Source organism: Pseudophryne corroboree, chromosome 6, assembly GCF_028390025.1.
Source record: "Pseudophryne corroboree isolate aPseCor3 chromosome 6, aPseCor3.hap2, whole genome shotgun sequence".
NCBI lineage: Eukaryota > Metazoa > Chordata > Amphibia > Anura > Myobatrachidae > Pseudophryne > Pseudophryne corroboree.
This window is the reverse complement of record NC_086449.1, coordinates 772,403,228-772,425,361: the sequence shown is the minus strand read 5'-3', so window position 1 is coordinate 772,425,361 and position 22,134 is coordinate 772,403,228. Positions and strand designations below refer to the sequence as shown.

General features: G+C 48.4%; 1 protein-coding gene across 1 annotated transcript in view; it reads right to left on the bottom strand.

The window, feature by feature from the left end:
* The window catches only part of MYOZ3 (myozenin 3), a 41,119-nt gene extending 20,156 nt beyond the window's left edge, over positions 1-20,963 (bottom strand). Inside the window, exons 1-3 of the mRNA XM_063928657.1 lie at positions 20,544-20,963; positions 10,536-10,618; positions 1,569-1,723 (exon numbers count right to left, since the gene is read on the bottom strand). Coding sequence (XP_063784727.1) covers positions 1,569-1,723; positions 10,536-10,614 — 234 coding nt within the window. The 5' untranslated portion in view covers positions 10,615-10,618; positions 20,544-20,963. The remainder of the gene's footprint in view (positions 1-1,568; positions 1,724-10,535; positions 10,619-20,543) is intronic.
* Positions 20,964-22,134: the final 1,171 nt, after the last annotated feature.

The following is a 22,134-nucleotide window of genomic DNA, read 5'->3' as shown; positions in this document are numbered from 1 at the left end:
TCTGAGTAGCTCCAGACCTACTCCTAGATTGCGATCAGCTCGGTCCGTTTCGTTCCTGGTTTGACGTCACAAATACGCCCTGCGTTCGGCCAGCCACTCCTCCGTTTCTCAAGACACTCCCGCGTTTTATCCTGACACGCCTGCGTTTTTTTGCACACTACCTGAAAACGGGCAGTTTTCGCCCAGAAACACCCACTTCCTGTCAATCACACTCCGATCACTCGAGCGTTGAAAAAACGTCGCTCGAGCTTGTGTAAATCTCCAAAGTTTTGTGTTAAATTACTTAGCGCATGCGCGGTGTGTACCATGCGCATGCGCATTTTCCACCTAATCGCTCCGTTGCGAAAAACGGCAACGAGCGAACAACTCGGAATGACCACCTTTAGCAGCTTCTGACAGCTTCTAACTGTCATTTATATAACACAGGGGCAGATGTATTAACCTGGGGAAGGGATAAAGAAGTGATAAAGATGTGATAAGTGCAAGGTGATATCGCACCAGCCAATCATTTTGGATCTGAAAAATGACAGTTATTAGGACTGGAGCTGATTGGCTGGTGCTTTATCACCTTGCTTTTGTCACTTCTTTATCACATCTTTATCACTTCTCCAGGCTTAATACATCTGCCCCTCAGTCTTTGGAATGACAGATAGAAGCTGTTTGGTTGCTTTGGGCAACCAACCAACTTTATCTCTCTCCAAGGCTTGATGCATACTGCTGCACTTCACTAAGAACCAATGAGATTTTTATGTATTTAGTGTATCTCCCGAAAATGACTTCATATGTTATTTTTCTTTAGGTTTAACTATATGTACATTATTTAAGGGGCCAGGTAGTTAAAGAACCAGACTGATCGCCTAATTCAGACCTGACCGCTGGGCTGCTAAATGTGCTGTCCTGTGATCAGAGAGTCGCTGCCCAAGGGGAGTGTATATTCGCCCCGTGCAAGTGCGTGATCGCATGTGTACGCCATGCTACAAATATCCCTCAGTCAGCGGACAGCTGCAAATACGATCGCACCTCACTCACCATCGAATGATTTTTCCACTATGTGCAGTCTGTGCGCAGCCCAGGACTTACTCCTACAGCATGAAGAGAACGGGCTGATCGGGTCTGGAACTGACATCACACACCCTCCCTGAAAATGCTTGGGAACGCCTGCGTTTTCCCTGACACTCCCAGTTACCACCCACATACGGCCTCTTCGTGTCAATCAGCTTGCGATTGAAATTTTCGCACCAGCTTGTCGCTGTTTGGCGATGCCTGTTGTTGTCTGGCGATGTGCGTGCACATTGTGGTGCATACGCATGCGCAGTCAATCGATAATCGCCTGCTGTGCAAAATCGCACAGCACAGATCAGGTCTGAATCGGGCCCTGACTCCAGTAAGCATCCCCACTGAGTATTGATAGATCAAGTGTAAACTGGATTTGATATTATTCGAGCGATTGAACTAGCATGAAACACTAAATGCCCTGTATATACCTGAGTCTTCCTTCCAGCAGTAAATGGTGATATTACATAATTACCAGGTACATAACTTTATAATGTTCCTCTCTAGGTACTCACATTTATACGATTCGATGGGTACTCAAATGTGTATCTTTGTGCACGCTTCTGCCGTTCCAAGTACATGCAAGAGCCACGGTTGCGCTGTAAGTTGAGTTCTTCCATCATTAAATCTTGTGGTATGCTAACCTTCTTACCCAGGTCCAACAGTGGGGCTGGCAGAGAAATCAATTCATATGTTATGTTATACAGATCTCAAGGCATACTTGCCTACTCTCCCGGAAAATCGTGTGGCGCTTCCAGCCCCCCGGAAGAGTGGGCAAGTCTCTCGGCCGAGCGCCCACCACCCGCAACCCCCCCACACACACACACACATCCCTTAGCAAACCCCTGGCGGCGCAGTTAAAAGTGGGTGGTCTGGGGGTCAGATGACGCGATTTGCGGCATCCCGGCCCTGCCCCCTGTCTTGCAATGCCAATATTATCGGCATTGCTAGACAGGGGGTGGGGCCACGATGATGTGAACATATGGCCACGCCCCCAATCCCGCCCCTAACCGTCATCCTCCATCATCACCACGCCCCTGCTGCTCCGACCTGGCTGCCTCCTCCTGGAGGGGGCTGCCAGATTGTCGGTAAATATGCCTCAAGGCAGCCAAACAGTCCAGGTTTTAAGGATATACATTCTTACAGTGGCACTGAGAGGGGGTAGGGGGAGCGGGTACTAAATACCTGGGCTGCTGGAGGGGCCCGACAGGGGCCCAGGTCCGCCTCCTCCACTCCCCGAATATATTTACTCCTGGCTGGTGCTGGGCGGCACCATCTTCCCAGTGACAACTTCGGGAAGATGGCCACCACACCATGAAAGCAAAGATTTGGGCACTGTTCCAGAGTCTTAGCTCTCAAGTGCACATGCGCCATCTTCCCAGATGTCACTGGGAAGCTGGCGCAGCCGGCCGAGGAGCAGATACCCGCATCCGATCAAGCAAGGTAGGAAGCGGGTGCCATCCCCTGCATCCTACCTGCCCCCCCATTTAGGTCACGCCCCTCGTTACATTACCAGGGCCCCACGTGACTCTCTACGCCATTGCGTTCTTGAGCACAGAAAGTTGAAAGAAAAAAAATTATTGAGTTAAGTCACCTGTTCTTAAGCATGGGTATTCTTGAAACCTGGACAGTGTCAGACTGGGTCATGAAGGGCCCACCGGGGGGAATGCAGTAATAGGGGGCCCATACTTCTAAGTGTGGCCAGCCTACAAAGGGGGTGTGGCCAGCCTTCACAGAGGATTGCAATACACAATTGTCTTGTGCAGTGTAATGCAACATATCTACCATCTGTAATACAAGTGCACAGTCTGGAACCTCCCTAGAGGAGGGGGTGTGCCCTCGGGCAGTGGGGCCCACGGGTGGTTTCCCCTGTGCCCCTGTGGGCCGGCAGTGCCGTTTCTTGCGGCGGACGAGCCGTGCAACCGCACGGGGCGCCCGCCACGGCACTTTACGGGTCTCAAATCCCCCCCTCCTCCCTTTTCTCGAGTACTCCTGCTCGGGGGGCGGAGTTTCGCGGTATGACGCGGTTGCGTCATGACGTCACGACGCAACAGCGTCAATCCGCGAAACTCCGCCCCCCGAGCAGGAGTACTCGGGAAAAGGGAGGAGGGGGAGCCAAGCAAGCTGTTAAGAGGAGGTGGCCGGCGCGAGGAGCGGGGAGATCTTCTTCACATGTATGTTGTTCATCTCTCTCCCCCCCTCCCTCTCCCTTCCTCCCCCCCCCCTCCCCACTTGACACTTGCCTGCCGTACTGCATAGAATAGGGACACTTTCCTGCCGTACTGTATAGAATAGGGACACTTTCCTGCCGTACTGTATAGAATAGGGACACTTTCCTGCCGTACTGTGTAAAATAGGAACACTTTCCTGCCGTACTGTGTAAAATAGGAACACTTTCCTGCCTTACTGTGTAAAATAGGGACACTTTCCTGCCTTACTGTGTAAAATAGGGACACTTTCCTGCCGTACTGTGTAAAATAGGGACACTTTCCTGCCGCAATGTGTAAAATGGGGACTCTTCCCTGCCGCAATGTGTAAAATGGGGACACGTGCCTGCCGCAATGTGTAAAATGGGGACCCGTGCCTGCCGCAATGTGTAAAATGGGGACCCGTGCCTGCTGCAATGTGTAAAATGGGGGCACGTGCCTGTCGCAATGTGTAAAATGGGGGCACGTGCCTGTCGCAATGTGTAAAAGGGGACATGTGCCTGCCGCAATGTGTAAAATGGGAGCAAGTGCCTGCCATACTGTGTAAAATGGGGACACTTGCCTGCCGTGCTGTGTAAAATGGGGACACTTGCCTGTTGTGCTGTGTAAAATGGGGGCATGTGCCTGCCGCAATGTGTAAAATGGGGGCACGTGCCTGTCGCAGTGTGTAAAATGGGGGCATGTGCCTGCCGCAATGTGTAAAATGGGGGCACGTGCCTGCCGTGCTGTGTAAAATGGGGTCGCGTGCCTGCTGTAATGTGTAAAATGAGGACTTTCCTGCCGTACTGCATAGAATAGGGACACTTTCCTGCCGTACTGTGTAAAATAGGAACACTTTCCTGCCGTACTGTGTAAAATAGGAACACTTTCCTGCCTTACTGTGTAAAATAGGAACACTTTCCTGCCTTACTGTGTAAAATAGGGACACTTTCCTGCCGTACTGTGTAAAATAGGGACACTTTCCTGCCGTACTGTGTAAAATAGGGACACTTTCCTGCCTTACTGTGTAAAATAGGAACACTTTCCTGCCTTACTGTGTAAAATAGGAACACTTTCCTGCCTTACTGTGTAAAATAGGGACACTTTCCTGCCGTACTGTGTAAAATAGGGACACTTTCCTGCCGTACTGTGTAAAATAGGGACACTTTCCTGCCTTACTGTGTAAAATAGGAACACTTTCCTGCCTTACTGTGTAAAATAGGAACACTTTCCTGCCTTACTGTGTAAAATAGGGACACTTTCCTGCCGTACTGTGTAAAATAGGGACACTTTCCTGCCGCAATGTGTAAAATGGGGACTCTTCCCTGCCGCAATGTGTAAAATGGGGACACGTGCCTGCCGCAATGTGTAAAATGGGGACACGTGCCTGCCGCAATGTGTAAAATGGGGACCCGTGCCTGCTGCAATGTGTAAAATGGGGGCACGTGCCTGTCGCAATGTGTAAAATGGGGGCACGTGCCTGTCGCAATGTGTAAAATGGGGACATGTGCCTGCCGCAATGTGTAAAATGGGGGCAAGTGCCTGCCATACTGTGTAAAATGGGGACACTTGCCTGCCGTGCTGTGTAAAATGGGGACACTTGCCTGTTGTGCTGTGTAAAATGGGGGCATGTGCCTGCCGCAATGTGTAAAATGGGGGCACGTGCCTGTCGCAGTGTGTAAAATGGGGGCATGTGCCTGCCGCAATGTGTAAAATGGGGGCACGTGCCTGCCGTGCTGTGTAAAATGGGGTCGCCCATTTTAATTTTAATGAGGCCACACACCCTTGTCGGGAGCACGCATGCTTTTCCTCTTTATATCTATGGGGGGGCGCATTTTTTTTAATGTGAATGGGGGGGCGCATTTTTAAATCTCGCACTGGGAGCCAAATTGGCTAGAAACGGCCCTGTGGGCCGGTCCGACCCAGACTGTTAAGATGCCTGGAGGACGAGTGTGGGAAACACTGAACTGTATGAGTATAACCAATGCATGAGATTTACCACAATCCGTCCACTAGATGTCACTGTTTAGCTGTGTAAGAAACATGAACCCAGAGCATTCCACACTATAGTTTAGTATGTGACCTTTCGTACCAGGCACAGCAATAAATCCCCAAATGCACTGACTTTAGCAGCACTTTCTGAAATTTGGAAGGAACATCCTAAATCTAGTGACTTCCTAATGTGCACATCAAGAGGAGAATATTGGAATGTCACTATTTACGCCTGGTATGGCTTGCCGGCGGTGTCGCTGAATTGGACGTGGTACAGCATCTTATATAACTGTGCCGTTGACAGCACACCCCTGCTTTTATTTTAGTTCCAGTGGCACTATGCACACATTGCTAAGTACTGACTCACCCCCTAAGAGTTGTATAGGGGATAATATAGGTGGTCATTCCAAGTTGATCGCTAGCTGCATTTGCTTGCAGCGCAGCGATCAGGCTAAAAAAGGCAGTTCTGCGCATGCGTATGCGGCGCAATGTGCACGTGCGTCGTATGGGCACAACGAACGATGTAGTTTTGCACAGGGTCTAGCTAAGCATTTCAGTCACACTGGTGGCTGCAGTGTGTTTGACATGAAGTGGGCGTTTCTAAGTGTAAACTGACCGTTTTCAGGGAGTGTTCGGAAAAACGCAGGCGTGCCAGGAAAAACGCAGACATGGCTGGGTGAACGCGGGGCGGGTTTGTGACGTCAAAACAGGAACTAAACAGTCTGAAGTGATCGCAAGTGCTGAGTAGGTTTAGAGCTACTCTGAAACTGCACAAAAAAACTTTGCCGCCGCTCTGAGATCCTTTCGTTCGCACTTCTGCTAAGCTAAAATACACTCCCAGTGGGAGGCGGCATAGCGTTTGCACAGCTGCTAAAAACTGCTAGCGAGCGATCAACTCGGAATGACCCCCATAGTGTGTAGTCCTACACAATTTGTGCAGTTCTAAATAAAACTGTGCAGGTGTAAACCCAACATTTGTGCAGTTCTAAGAACTAGGGATGGCCATCGATGATTCAAAATCATCGATGGTCTATGGCCGATGTAGAATAGTTTTTCCATCAATGGGAGAACCAGATGGTTCCCCGCAATCGATGATACACAACCACCAAAAAAAAAAAAATTTCAAGTAGTCGGGACACAAAGCTTATCTCCGCCCCCGGCTTTGATCGGCCCACAGCTTAATGAATAGTAAAACAAGGTTGACCATCGGTGGGTGAAACCATCAATACTTCCCTTACAGATAGTTTCATACCATTAAGGTTACCCATCAATGGTACCAGGGCCGTAACTACGTGTGTGCCAAGGGGGCTTGGCACACAGCGCAGTTGCCCTGGGGGCGCAACGGCCAGCGGCATGTAATGAGTCAAATTGACTCATTACATGCCGCCTCTGTGTGCGCCGTGCGCCGCGCTGGAGGAGAGTGACCAGCGCCGGGTTCAAGGAGGAGGAGGGAGGGGGAGCAGGGAGCCGCAGCAGCGCTATTTGATTGGTAGTAAGCGCCGCTGCAGCATCCCTCTCTCCTTCTGTATTGGCTGCCCGGCGCTGCTATGGATGCTGGGATGCGGTTCATCCCAGCATCCACAGCAGCGCCAGGCAACCAATACAGAAGGAGAGGGGGATGCTGCAGCGGCGCTTACTACCAATCAAATAGCGCTGCTGCGGCTCCCTGCTCCCCCTCCCTCCTCCTCCTTCTCACCTCACACAGCCTGCACCGAGAGGGAGCTGCACGAGGAGCCTGTCAGCGGGGAGAAGGTAAGTATGTCTCTCTCTCTCTCTCTCTCTCTCTCTCTCTTTCTCTCTCTCTTTCTCTCTCTCTCTTTCTCTCTCTCTTTCTCTCTCTCTCTCTCTCTCAGGGGGACACCGTCTGCCGCAATGTGTAAAAAGGGTTCCTGGCTGCCGTAATGTGTAAAAAGGGGACCTGGCTGCCGCAATGTGTAAAATGGGGTCCTGGCTGCCGCAATGTGTAAAAAGGGGGACTGGCTGCCGCAATGTGTAAAATGGGGTCCTGGCTGCCGCAATGTGTAAAAAGGGGGTCTGGCTGCCGCAATGTGTAAAAAGGGTGCCTGGCTGCCGCAATGTGTAAAGAGGGGGCCTGGCTGCCGCAATGTGTAAAGAGGGGGACTGGCTGCCGTAATGTGTAAAAAGGGGGACGCTGTCTGCTGTAATGTATAAAAGGGGCTCTACCTGGTGTAGTGGCGCTACTGTGCAGCGTAATTTGAATAATGTAGACTACTGTGCACCGTAGTATGAATTGCTGTTATTTTGTGGCCACGCCCCTTCCCCGCGCACTGCCCCTGTCTTACATGGGGGGGCGCCACTGTCGTTTCTTGCACACAGCGCTAAAATGGCTAGTTACGGCACTGAATGGTACCGTTCATTCCTAATCAGAACACCTTGCTTATAACTACAGAGGTAATAATTCCCTCCAATCAGGGCTCAGCACACACTACCCAGCCCCAGGGGAAGATTTAGGGGTCAGGCCAACCCTAGGCACATTATTGACCAACCCCCCATAACGTCACCGCTCCCTTAATTTTGAGGTCTGTCAGGATGCCTCAAAGCCCTCAATGCAGCCTCAACCTCACCCCACTACTACCCTCCAGAACACAATTTTCTGCCCCTACTCAGTCAGTTGCAAATAAAATTTATAAAAAAAATAAGCTGTAATGACAAAAATAAACCACAATAATCTGGCCTCATCGCTCTGATGTGCCGTCCCCCAACAAGTGCCACCCCTAGGCAGTGTAGGCACGTGCCTCATGTGCCTAGTGGGAAATCCACCACTGCCCAGCCCTGGTGATCGGTCTGTGATTGGGACTGAGCCAATAGCGACACTGTATTAGAAATATCAGCCCCTGTTGCACTCTCATTATAGCTGCTGAGCATCATATTTACACTGCCTTTGACGCGTTACGCCAGAGGTTCCCAAAAGCGGTCCTCACGACACCCTAACAGTCCGGGTTTTAAGGTTATCCATGCTAAGGCACAGGTGATATAATTAGTACCACAGTCAGTTGATTATACCATCTCATACCCTCCAACGTTTTACACATAAAAATCGGTACAAATTCGAAAAAGGGGCGTGGTCATGGGTAAAGAGGGCGTGTACACGCCCCTACTTCTATACTTTCAATGGAAGTTTGGAGAGCCAAAAATCGGTACAGACCATAAAAAAAAGGTACTGTACCTGCCAAAAAGGTCCAGCTGGGGGGTATGACATCTGTCGCCTCTCCAGATGCAGGTGGCAGCTGATGATTATAAAGTCTGTAAGTAAGTGTTATGCACCGGTCCAGGGCACTCAGAAATAGCAGGTGCCCTATCGCCGAGCTCTGCCTGTCATTAGGATGGTTTAAAAAAATATACATCTAAATCAGACCTGGGCAAAGTACGGCCCGCGGGCCACATACGGCCCTTTGACCACCCCTCTCCGGCCCCTCTCCGCCCACAGGCTCCCTGCACCATGGATGCTCGGGTGCTGCTGGACGCGCTGTGAATCACAGTGCTGTGTGTGCCTCAGCCAATACTGAAATGCTACTGGCTGAGGCGCACACAGGATGAGTGACTCACAGCGCATCCTGCAGGACACAATCGTTCCCCGTTGCCCGCTTCCCCTGTCAGTCACCGCCAGCATGTTCCCAAGGCGCCTCCTGATAAGTCCGTCGTCCCTCCTTGCCTGACGGCGCGCCGCTCAGTCAGCACCACAAGTACTGCTTGTGGAACTACAAGTCCCAGGTTCAATTGTCTCTTAATTTTCTCCTGTAAATACCCAGCGCTGGTGCACTTAAGACCTTCTTAATTAGGTTGGCGTCTTCCCCTTATTCCCGTATCCACCGTCAGGTAATGTGTGCAACTCAATTAAAAAGAAGGGGTGTGCACCACAGTGCATAAAACCACACATTTATTAGGACAACCACATACAATTAAGTATAGAATCAAGTACTAACAGTGGCAGTATAAACCACCGCAAGCAACATCAGCATCATTGGTTCGGCCCTCCAACACATTTCAGATTTTTCATGAGGCCCCCTATAGAAATGAATTGCCCACCCCTGATCTAAATGGTCAGCAACAGGTGGTTGTCACGCCCCCTAGGTCCAACTGGGCTGTAGGCACCCACCTAGACTGCCTAATGGGTAATCCAGGCCTGCTCGCAAACATGCTTGCGTATACAGTAGTATTCAGTGGTCACTGGGCAGTGACTGTAGTAAGTGTTGTTGCCACTACCACATTTGAGTTGAAGCCTCAGAATTACTTTATCAGCCTATCCCCCCTCCCCCCAGTTATCCCTCTCCTGGGAATTTCCCAAAAAGTAGACCATTGGCTTCTATATATCCAACGCCATCTAATGATGCTAGGTATCGGGCACAAGCGCTGGAAAATTCCACTTGCCAGAGCTTGACGCACGGGGCCGCAGCTCAGCCTCAGAGAAACCTATAGAAATCTCTGTTATATGCTGTGGTCCCTATACATGCATATGGGCACCATCTCCCTCCTCACAGAGGTGTCCCGGCCACCATGGCCAAGGGTAGTTTGGGACAATAGGACGATATACTGTATTACAATGGGCAGAACTCCTTTTGGTCTCTAGCCAGTGGCGTAAGGACACTGTGGATAGACTGGCAAATGTCCAGGGGCCCACAAGGTGAAGGGGGCCCACCCCAAAATCAGTCACTAAGGGGTCTATTTACTAAGCCTCAGGTGGAGATAAAGTGGCCGGAGATAAAGTACCAGCCAATCAGCTCCTAACTGTCATGCCACAGGCTGGGTTTGAAAAATGACAATTAGGAGGTGATTGGCTGGTACTTTATCTCCGGCCACTTTATCTCCACCTGAGGCTTAGTAAATACACCCCTTTGTACTGTAGTCACCAGTGGCGGCTCCAAGGCGGTGCTGCAGCGCAGTCCAAATTTTAAATAGGGGAACCACACCAACTGCCACCAACTGTCACCCCAAACTGACTCACTGGCAGTTGGTGCGGCTCCTCTTTTTATAATTTGGACTGCACAGCAGCCCCGCCTCTGGAGCCGCCATTGGTAGTCACTACTCTTGTGTAACTAGCCAATGGGAGTCTAGGGGCGGGCTTATACAGGAAAAAGGAAACCGAAGCTGAGTGCTGCATCCCGAGTGCAGATGCGGCGGCTATGATACACAGCGCTGCCATTCCCAGGGGTCAAATAGGAGGCCCACCTTGAGAATTGGCAGGGTCCTCCAAGCCTCTAGTCACACCACTGTCTCTGGCTTAAAGGCAAGTTTGCTATTCATCCTGCTATACGCCACCTTTCACTACTTCTGATGAAATCTTACCTTCCCCTCTTATTTCTCTGACTATAGCTGACGCCAGACCTTTCCTCTCCTTCACCAGATCTGCATGCGTGGGAAACATTGTCCTGGCCGGGAAGAAAGAATAAGAATAATTATACCACAAGATTACTTCATTTAATCCTTTTATTGCTACAAGATTTAATATCTCTGCTTGCGCACATATGAAAGAGTTACAGCCAGGACTGGGAAAGTGGAGATAACTAGATGAACAGAGAATATTTTGGGGCTAAAGAGTCGGTCAGGGGATTAAACAACTTTCCGCTTGTAGTTTGAGAACAAATGGAGACAAGCACATTATAGATGAAAGTCGCAGTAACACAGAGGTAATTACACAGTGCAATTATTTTGTTATGTTCATAAATGATGTGATGCTGTTTGTTCGCATGTGCTTTGCCCTCTATTAGCAAAATAGCAGCTGCTGTAGAGACTTGTCTGCGCGTTCAATATGTGTGGCTGCTTTATCTGCCTGCGGATTTATGGACAGTCATGAACAGCTACTGTGCTTATGTAATACTTGACTGCTTTGTCTAACTCCTATCCGGGAGAAGCATGGAGAGAAGTTGCACATGGCCACTGAGGGGGTGGGGCCTGGTGCTTTGTAATTAAGCCACTCCCCTATCACAGCATAATCCCGCCAATCACAAGTCTAAGAAGGAGAGGCAGAGCCAAAAAGATCTAGTTCACACAAGTCCTGTACAATGCCGATAATCTCATGTTTCATGAGCTACTGACAGAGCTTTCTGACCAGAGGAGAGATAGGAGGGTGGAGAGAGCTGTAAGTGACACATGGATCCCAGCTTCTCCTCCTCCCCACCTGGATGTACAGTATGAGTCCTCTGTAAACTGTTATACAACTAAAGCATTTGGGTCTATAGATAGAGACACAAACACAAACAGAGAGTCTTCCTGAGTCCTGTCCCAGTGTGTAAGTAGTACAGCGGCTGCTGCTATTCTGTCATGTGACAATATTATTATTATTTTTTCCGATGTGTATTTTAAGGTTGTCTTTGTTCCACTACAAGAAAAGTTGATAAAATAGTTGTCTTTCAATTAGGTGGAGCTATAAACAGTACCCAGGCATTTTTAAACTATTAGTTAAATCTAATATACACCATTGGTTTAAATGTAATATACACAATCTATACCTCCCACCATGACCCATTCCAGGAGGGACAAAATGCTCTCTACCTGGACTTCCCTCTTAATTTCTGATTGATAGTGATCACCTGTGTTGAAATACCTTTCTTATCAATTAAATAGTTCAACACAGGTGACACCAATCATATATTAAGTGGGAAGTCCAGGTAGAGAGCATTTTGTCCCTCCTGGAATGGGACATGTTGGGTGGTATGCACAATCTAATATACGTCCCCCACCTTCCATCCTGTGCTAAGTGCCACGGGTACCCCCAAGGCTTAATCCGGCCCTGCCCGCACCGCCTCCAGCTGTGTGCCAACCTGGCTGCCCCCAGAGATCACATTAGGAAAAATCTTAGTGGCGGGCAAATCTTAATGGTGGTCTATAGAGGCCCCATCGACACTTACTGGTGCAGATTCCCTGTACGTGTATGGTCTCTTATGTGGGTAGTCACCTGACTGTGTATACAACCACTTACACCAACACTCCCATAGCACGTCCATACGCAGTGGTGGAGCAGAGCTCCCTGATACCCTGTATTGGTAATGACACCCTGAACCTGTGACATCATGGAGGAGGCGGGGCCACTGGCAGGGGATAGTGTAAATCTCGGTAAAGGAGAGACTGATGCTCAGTCTGACCACATCTGTATCCTAGCCTGCAGACCCAAAATGCATTCACTAAAAAACTGCAACTGCAGGCCTGTGCCAAGTTGCAAATATCACAAGACACATGCAGGTCTGCACCGGGAACCACACATGCACCATAAGAGTGCATCACATTTATACCTGATCATTAATAACTTGAGCAAGGCATTCATAGCACCAATGAGGAAGCTGAACATCTGAGATTTGCTTATACTGACAGCTGAGGATGATTTATTTTCCATGTACGGATCGCTGGGAGGCAAGATTGCACAGGGATTATTTTATGTATTTTATGACTGAATGCCTTTATGTCCTTGTAATTCACACAAAATGCTGGTTTGCTAAAGACATACTGTTTAACCAGTTAGAGAATAATGATGTGCAAATGGACAGAGAGCATGTAGAACAGGGTTATGTTGCCCTTCACAGAGCACAAGGAAGGAACTATGGAATGTATTCAATGATGGATACAGAAAATAAGTTATTTTTACAGCATACAGGAGCAGTGTGCTTTTAATTTTTAACAACTGCATCCCTGTATTTTTACAGCATACAGGGCCAGTGTAATGTTATTTTAACAGCAGCACCCCTATATTTTTACACATACAGGACCAGTGTGCTTTTAATTTTTAACAACTGTACCCCTGAAGTTTTACAGCATACAGGGCCAGTGTAATGTTATTTTAACAGCAGCACCCCTATATTTTTACAGCATACCGGACCAGTGTGCTTTTAATTTTTAACAACTGCACCCCTGAATTTTTACAGTATACAGGGCCAGTGTAATGTTATTTTAGCAGAAGCACCCCTATATTTTTACAGCATACAGAAGCAGTGTGCTTTTAATTTTTTTTTTTTTAATCATGTAGTTTTTATTTTGAAGGAGAAACATACAATTCAGCATAAAGTAATATGACAGAAATATAATCAATAAACGTGGCTGAAAGGCCAGTATGAATACAGGTACATAAAGTTTCTCCAAAGAGGTAATAAAAGGGAAAGAACGTGTAGTATACTAACGTCACATCTAGAGACTTGAGACATAGGTAGTAAGACGTTTTTGGAAAACAGAAAGATATAAGATCAGAAAAAGGAGTGAGCTCGCAGAGTTCCGAGCTATAATGGAGATGGTAAATATTTAGCGAGCAGATAGGTAAAGTAGGTGGGAAGGGAGGAACAGAAAAGAGAAATCAAGAGATGTAGAAGAAACAAGAAGAAAAAGAAAAAGGAAAAGTTCTCCTATGAGTCGGGGGCCTGAGAAGTAGGAAGGAAATGAGGGGAGGGGTAAAAAAAAAAAAAGAACCCGTAATTAGTTTAATCCTGGGAGGGGATGGTCATGATGCCTGTACCAGGGAAGCCAGATAGATAACTGTGTTATGTTGAAGACTAGTAATGTATTCCATGTTTGCGACAAACCAAATTCTGTTCATTAGTACCTGACGGTTGGGAGCTTCGGGGTTCTTCCAATTACGTGCTATTTGATATTTGGCTGCGCAAGAGATAAAGAGGATCAGTTTTTAGAGTCTTTAGAGATGTAGTCGGGTGGGGTGTAAAAAGAGGAATCTGTGCGCTGTAATGTGTAAAAGGGGCTCTACCTGGTGCAGTGGCGCTACTGTGCGGTGTAATTTGAATAATGGAGACTACTATAATATGTAATATGAATTGGTATTATTTTGTGGCCACACCCCTTCTCCATGAAGCCACACCCTTATATTTTTTGCGTGCGCCTACGTCGCGCACTGCCCCTATTTTACATAAAGGGGGGGCGCAGATGCTCTATTTTGCACACAGCGCTAAAATGTCTAGTTACGGCACTGATATTTTGTATGAGTTTTCGCGGATAGCCACGCTGATGGAGCATTGCGAGATCGCGGTGCGAATTGTGTTCCATCCCTCCTCCCCAAGGTGTTGCCCGAGATCCGATTCCCATGCTAGCACGTGCAGTTCAAGGGGGGGGCGATTCAGGGTTGAGGATGGATTTATAGAGAAGAGAGCTAGTGCCCCTACCGGTAGGGTTGTAAATGCAGAATCTCTCAAGAGGTGAGGGAACCGGTAATGGGAATGGTAGGTGTAGAGAAGAAAGAAAGTGACGGATTTGTAGATATTGATAAAACAGAGAGTTGGGTAAATCATATCAGTGTGCTTTTAATTTTTAACAACTGCACCCCTGAATTTTTACAGCATACAGGGCCAGTGTAATGTTATTTTAACAGCAGCACCCCTATATTTTGCAGCATACAGGAGGACAGCAACACCCATGTACAGCTGCAGGACCCGTAATAGCACATGAAACACCAGAGACAGCCGGGACAGCACCCCTAACACAGCACAGGTACACCACAGTGACTGCAGCAGCACCCCTGCAGAGCACACACTAACCCCACCCAACGCCACCACCCATAGAGAGACAGAGGTCAGGTCTGTCTCCCTCACTCTCCAAGTCCGGAGTGAAAATGGCGGCGACGCGTGGCTGTTTATATGGAATCCAAAACCCATGAGATTCCGACAGCAGGATGATGACGTTTTGCCTCGTTCTGTTTTCCGAGTCTGGTGGGAAATCCCAAGCCGGACTCGGATCCGGGCTCGGAGCGTGAAGTTCGGGGGGATTCGGTTCTCTGGGAACTGAACCCGCTCATCTTTAATTTTAATAATCAAAGCTAAACTGCTGTCAGTTCTTCTCAACGAGCATCTCAGTTGGCAAGATTCTTGTCCAAAATCACGCTGAATAGACGGTTCTATTATGTGTGTATGCCCATTTATTGCCCTGTTGGCTCCCAGTGACGCCCACCTGACGGTTGGAGCTGAGATTTATACAAATCAGAATTTCTCATACATACATAGAGATACATGCATTCGCTGCTGTGCAAGAAATCAGTAGATACAGCCACATTTAGTCTTTCCTGTATATCAGAATCAGGCCGTATTCAGTGGTGTATCTGTAATGGGTGATAGCGGGGGTCATTCTGAGTTGATCGCTCGCTAGCTACTTTTAGCAGCCGTGCAAACGCATAGTCGCCGCCCACTGGGGAGTGTATTTTCACTTTGCAAGTGTGCGAACACCTGTGCAGCCAAGTGGTACAAAAACATTTTGTGCAAAAAAAGACCAGCCGTGCACTTATTCTGTGCAATGACTGCAGTGACGAAGGTCCCGGAATTGACATCAGATACCCGCCCAGCAAACGCCTAGACACGCCTGCGTTTTCCCAAATACTCCCAGAAAACGGTCAGTTGACACCCATAAACGCCCTCTTCCTGTCAATCTCCTTGCGATCGGCTGTGCAAATGGAATCTTCGCAAGATCCAGTGCACAGCAGCGATGCTCTTTGTGCCCGTACGACGTGCGTGCGCATTGCGGTGCATTCGCATGCACAGTTTTGCCATTTTTTTTACTTGATCGCTGTGCTGCGAAATTCGGCAGCGAGCGACCAACTCGGAATGACCCCCAGTATGCGGTGTACATAGGCCCATGACTCCGCACACACTCCACCCATGTTCTTTATTACATACCTTTCTGAATCTAGCAGCTGCAGCTCTGCACCAATCACGTGACGGCCATTTTCCTGGTGATTTGCTAATGCGCAGAAGGAAAACCACCGGGAAAATGGCTACTGTACAATTTTCCCAGAGCCTGCACATTCCATGCGCCATCGACAAGAGAGGAGAGAGCACGCATGGAGACTGAACACGGGCCCCTACCTCTGTTAATACACTCCTGGCTGTGTTTCTGTGGTGCCTCCTGGGTAGAGGAAGCTGCTATATATCTTTTACAATTGCACTACATAATGATAAAACCCTTATTTCTGTATCCCAAATGTAACAGGTTCTCTTCAAAATGAAATACTGAGAGGAAAACATTAGTTGTGAGTTCTCCATGTCCCACAGACTGCAGCGTGCAGATACCAGGGCTATTGGAGAAAGCATTGAGAGACATTTAGAATATGCTTAGCGCTGCAAAGTGACATCTGACGGTCTTCTACATTACAGCGGAACATGGAGGTCAGACAGATCGTGCCTCAGAGCACATAACATGCAATGTGCTCACTCTTATAAATAGCACACAACCACAGTTGCCAAGATTTAATATATTTTTTTTCTCCTGCTTTAGGGGCAAATTCAGTATGAATCGCAAGTAGCGATTTGTACAAAAATTTTGCTGAGGGGCCGCGGGCGCATGCGCAGCAAGCCCTACTGCGCATGCACCAACAATTTCTGCGGGGGGGGGGGCGCAGAAATTACGATCGCCTCTGCCTGTCAATTAGGCAGAGGCGGGCGCAGGGCGGGAGGGGGGCGACAACACTCTGTTTTCTGGGTGGAAACGGAGCGTTGCAGGGGCGTGCCAGCCCAAACGATGGGCTGGTACGCGCGAACGGGGGCGTGTCGGGGGTGCGGTCGCAGCGGCTGCGTGGCGTCACATGCAGCTGCTGCGACAACAAAAATGGCGCCGGGAATCCTGCGGCCGCAGCTAAGCTGCACCAGCAGGAGTCATCCTTAATTTCTGCTAACAAGCAGAAATTGCGTGCTGTTCGCAATTTCTGCTTGAAGCAGGGGGGGAGGCGCCGGTCAGCATGCTGGGCGGCCCCCAGCCTGCGTGCTAATGGTTAGCAAATTCTGCTGATTAGCAGCATCCGCTAACCTTACTGAATTGGCCCCATAATTAAAGAAAATTATTTGCATTGGTTCTGTGACATTTATTCAGTTCAGAACATTGAGGAAAGAAGACAGTGGCTAGTGACAGAAACATGGATAACTTCAGATAGAACCTTTTCATGATCTGACACTGATTAGCACTGTGTAATAACATCCGGCTCTTCCATTATTGCCACCTAAGCTAGATTGCCGCGATGATGTCAGCTTTCTCCAGAAACGGACAACTATCAATCAGGACAACTAACCATTTATATGTTTGTTGAGCTATCTGTGAAGGGGGGTGGTGGGGGTGGGTGGGTGGGGGTATTCAATTAGCGTCAATGGCTGTGAGGTGCTGGCATTCCAACCATCCAACTGATTCCCTGTATCCTCACAGCCGCCGACATTGCATGACCCCAGATTATCCCTCACAGTCTATAAAAGTGTGCAGGGAAATCTGTGGTGTTGCGTAATTTACGGTGATGTTCACAGCCGCATATCAGGACCGCACATAGGGGGTCATTCTGACCTGATCGCACGCTAGGTTTTTTCGCTGTGCTGCGATCAGGTCTGAACTGCGCATGCGTATGCACCGCAATGCGCAGGCGCGTTGTACGGGTACAAAGCGCATCGTTGCTGAGCGATGGATTTAACGAAGAATCCATTCTCACAGTTGATCACAAGGCGATTGACAGGAAGAGGGCGTTTCTGGGTGTCAACTGACCGTTTTCTGGGAGTGTTTGGGAAAACGCAGGCGTGTCCAGGCGTTTGCAGACAGGGTGTCTGATGTCAATTACGGGCCAGAACAGGCTGAAGTGATCGCAGCAGCTGAGTAAGTTCTGAGCTACTCAGAAACTGCACAAAACTTTTTTGTACCGCTCGGCTGCACATGTGATTGCACACTTGCAAAGCAAACATACACTCGCCTATAGGCGGTGACTATGTGATCGCAGTGCTGCAAAAAATAGCTAGCGAGCGATCAGGTCTGAATGACCCCCCTAGGGCCTAATTCATTTCTGATCGCAGCAGCAAATTTGTTAGCTAATGGGCAAAACCATGTAGACTGCAGGTGGGGTAGATGTAACATGTGCAGAGAGAGTTAGATTTGGGTGGGGTGTGTTCAAATTGAAATCTAAATTGCAGTGTGAAAATAAAGCAGCCATTATTTACCCTGCACAGAAATAATATAACCCACCCAAATCTAACTCTCTCTGCACATGTTACATCTGCCCCACCTGCAGTGCTCATGGTTTTGCCCATTAGCTAACAAATTTGCTGCTGCGATCAGATATGAATTAGGCCCTAGGGGGGTCATTCAGACCTGATCGCTCGCTAGCTATTTTTTGCAGCGCCCCATTTGTGTATACACAGGGAAATACACTTCTATATTTTGCTGCGTTTCTGGCAGTACAAAAATAATACATTGCTTCTGTTGATGGAATATGGTCATATTGTTATTTTTGTCATTCTCTTAAACTATCTTTACAAGTGAGGCAATATGCGAAATGGAATCATATACTGTATATGGTGGGATTTAATGCAGTCTGAAATCGACGGAGGTGTGGGTTGCTGGCCAATCTCAGACGTTTTACATGGGTGGTCATTCCGAGTTGTTCGCTCGTTGCCGATTTTCGCTGTATTGCGATTAGTCGCTTACTGCGCATGCGCAAGGCTCGCAGAGCGCATGCGCTTAGTTATTTTACACAAAAGTTAGGTATTTTACTCACGGCATAACGAGGTTTTTTCATCGTTCTGGTGATCGTACTGTGATTGACAGGAAGTGGGTGTTTCTGGGCGGAAACTTGCCGTTTTCTGGGCGTGTGCGTAAAAACGCTGGCGTTTCTGGGAAAAACGCGGGAGTGTCTGAAGAAACGGGTGAGTGTCTGGGCGAACGCTGGGTGTGTTTGTGACGTCAAACCAGGAACGAAACTGACTGAACTGATCGCAATGTCTGAGTAAGTCTGGAGCTACTCAGAAACTGCTAAGAAATTTCTATTCGCAATTCTGCTAATCTTTCGTTCGCAATTCTGCTAAGCTAAGATTCACTCCCAGAGGGCAGCGGCTTAGCGTGTGCAATGCTGCTAAAAGCAGCTAGCGAGCGAACAACTCGGAATGAGTGCCATGGTTTTGTCTTGTCAAAACCCGCACCTCCGGCGATATCAGTCTCCACTACACCCCACAGATGGTGTACTGTCTTTTCTTTTTTTTTGCATTATATCATTTCAGAGAGGTAGAGATGTGTATATGCCATACGGCATGAGATGCCCAGCACGACTGAGGTGATACAAGACAAGTAGCATACCATCATTTTCTGTAAACTCTGCAGCTTTTATACATCTCAGACGGGTTCGGTACGGGATACCGGCAGTCAGAACACCGACTGGGGCGCAGGAGGCCGCTAACCCTAGTCCTCTCCCTCCCCCTAACCATCACTCCCCCTAACCATCACTCCCCTCAACCCAACCCTAAACTCCCCCTGCCCGCGGCCTGACCCTAACCCTCCCCCTGCAGCCTAGCCCTAACCTCCCCGGCATACTTACGTTCAGGATCCCAGCTGTCGGGATGCCGGCATCGGTATTCTAAGAGGTGTTGGGATTCCGGCGTCGGCATTCTGACTGCCAGGATCCCGTGTCTCACAAATGCAGCGTAAAACCTCTCACAGTGTTCCAGGGATGCTGGGCTGCCACTTTTACCACACAGGAACTGATTTTTACACACGTACAAAGTCGCAGATGAAACACAACAGAACTCGGCGTGAGGAAACCTTCTTGTACAAGAGTCAGACACACACACATACACAAATGTTGCACAACAAATGAATCAGTGTAAGCCAGCAATGTAGTGTTGCCGCTCCCTGTTGTTTTATTTATGTGAATCAGATGCACATTTTGGGGGTCATTCCGAGTTAATCGCTCGCTAGCTACTTTTAGCAACCGTGCAAATGCATTGTCGCCGCCCACCGGGGAGTGTATTTTACCTTTGCAGGAGTGCGAACGCTTGTGCAGCAGAGCGCCTGCAAAATCATTTTGTGCAAAACAAGACCAGCCCTGTAGTTACTCTTCGTGTGCGTTGATTCTAACGATGGAGGGACGGCTTTTGACGTCACACACCCGCCCAGCGTTCGCCAAGCCACGCCTGCGTTTTTCCCGACAAGCCTGCGTTTTTCTGAGCACTTCCTGAAAACGGTTGGTTGACACCCAGAAACGCCCACTTAATGTCAATCTTCCTGCGTTCGGCCGTGCGACTGAAAGCTTAGCAAGAACCTGTGCAAAACCACAATGCTCTTTGTACCCGTACGTCACGCGTGCGCATTGTGGTGCATGCGCATGCGCAGATTAGTTGATTTTTACACAGATCGCTGCGCTGCGAACAACGGCAGCTAGCGATCAACTCGGAATGACCCCCTTTGATCGGGAAAGACTCTTGCAGCTGCTGAGCCGCCAGGACCTGGCGCGCCGAGTGGGGCTATTTGGCGTGACTGAGGCCACAGTGTGAAAGGACAATCTGTGTGCACATGCATGTGATATATGGATGACGTCATGTGATTAGTAAAATGTATTCATGCGGATAATAAGCCCACCTGTTTGTGCTGGTCGGCTTCCGTGTGTCTCCTGCCCAGTGAGAGGTTCTCTTTGGATCTTTATTCTTTTTGTGATATTTTGCAGCTTTTGACGTCTTTGTTATTTTTGTGCTTGTTCAGTCTTTTTGTTGCTAATTGCTCGATTTCAATCCTAATCCTTTCTCTTCTTTAGAAACGGAGGTTGCTGTGCCTCGTCTCCTTGTATGCTCCTTGCACCTCTCTCTTTCCAGTGCGGTGCATCTGTTTCTGCCTATCTCTGTCCTGGCTGCCTCCTCCCTCTGTGATATTTCATTACTTTCCTCTTCTGCAGATCTCACTGACCCTTTGCCTCTCTCTTACCCCTTCTGCCTTTTTACTTTCTGTGAGCTAATTTCCTCCTCCTCCCTCCCCCTTCCTCACCCCTACCTATGCCTCAGAATAACCTTGCTGGGTCTTCCACTGCTGACATAATGGCACTCTTACAGTCTCAGGGTGGTAAAGTTAGCACACACAACACTCCACATGTAAAAACCATCACTACTCCCTTGTGTCGTATTTACAGCTTGTCATGTAGTGTTGCTAGGGATAGGTTCCTTGTGTAGAGTAAACACCAGCACACAGCCATGCGACAATAAGCCAAAAGCAGTTTTGAATTGTTCATGTAATTAAAAAAATTTAAAAATAGCAAAGTGAAGATGAATATTTTTATTTGTGCAAAACCCTTTGTTCACTTTAAATAGCTACCTCCCCCCCCAAAAAAAAATAAAAATAAAATAGAGAATACCCCAGTACCGCTTTCCACTCAGAGTTTGTACTGAATATATAATGTCTGCAAAGGGCTCACTACCCAGGAGACAGGTCACTCATACTTACAGATGTACCTAGTCTAATGGAAGATCTGGGAGACTCCCAATTTTTTGAAAGTCCATAATAAGGGCCAATTTGCCAAGATTCAATGAGAAATGCGTCATTTTAGCTTCACCCCTCAACCACAGACGGCCAATGTGTGGCATTATGCCAGATGGGGTGGCCAAGCCTACGGAGTGGTCTCTCGCGCTGGGCTTCCCCTGAAGAGAAGAAAAAGAATGTCAGTGGATTCCCTGTCCTATATTTGAAGCTAGTTTTCTCGGGTCAGCCTGATAATCTGTAGCCTGCAGATAGAGACATGATTCAGATCTTTGTACTGTTATTAGACTGTGATCGATTGTGCTAAAAAATTTTGCATCTAATTAAATATCTGTGGGTGTCATGGCCTGGATGAACTGACATAGAATGACCCTAGCTAAAAGGTTATTTATTATTATCTATATATATATCAGTGACGTGCGGTGAGGTTAATGACTGGGGAGGCACTATACATTGGTAATGGGATCCCAGCGGTCGTGATGCATCAGCGACATCCCGATATTTAAAATACCGACACTGGCTGATTTTAAAGGCTAACCCTGATCCCTGAACCCCCTAACCCTAACCATCCCTCGCCCACAGAGCAACCCTAACCTTCCCTGCCCTGCAATCTAACCCTCAATCCTCCCCACCCCCCGCAGCCTAACCCTAACCCTTGCTCTGCAGGGTAAACCTAGCACCCTCCTTCCCCCCAACTTACCTCTCC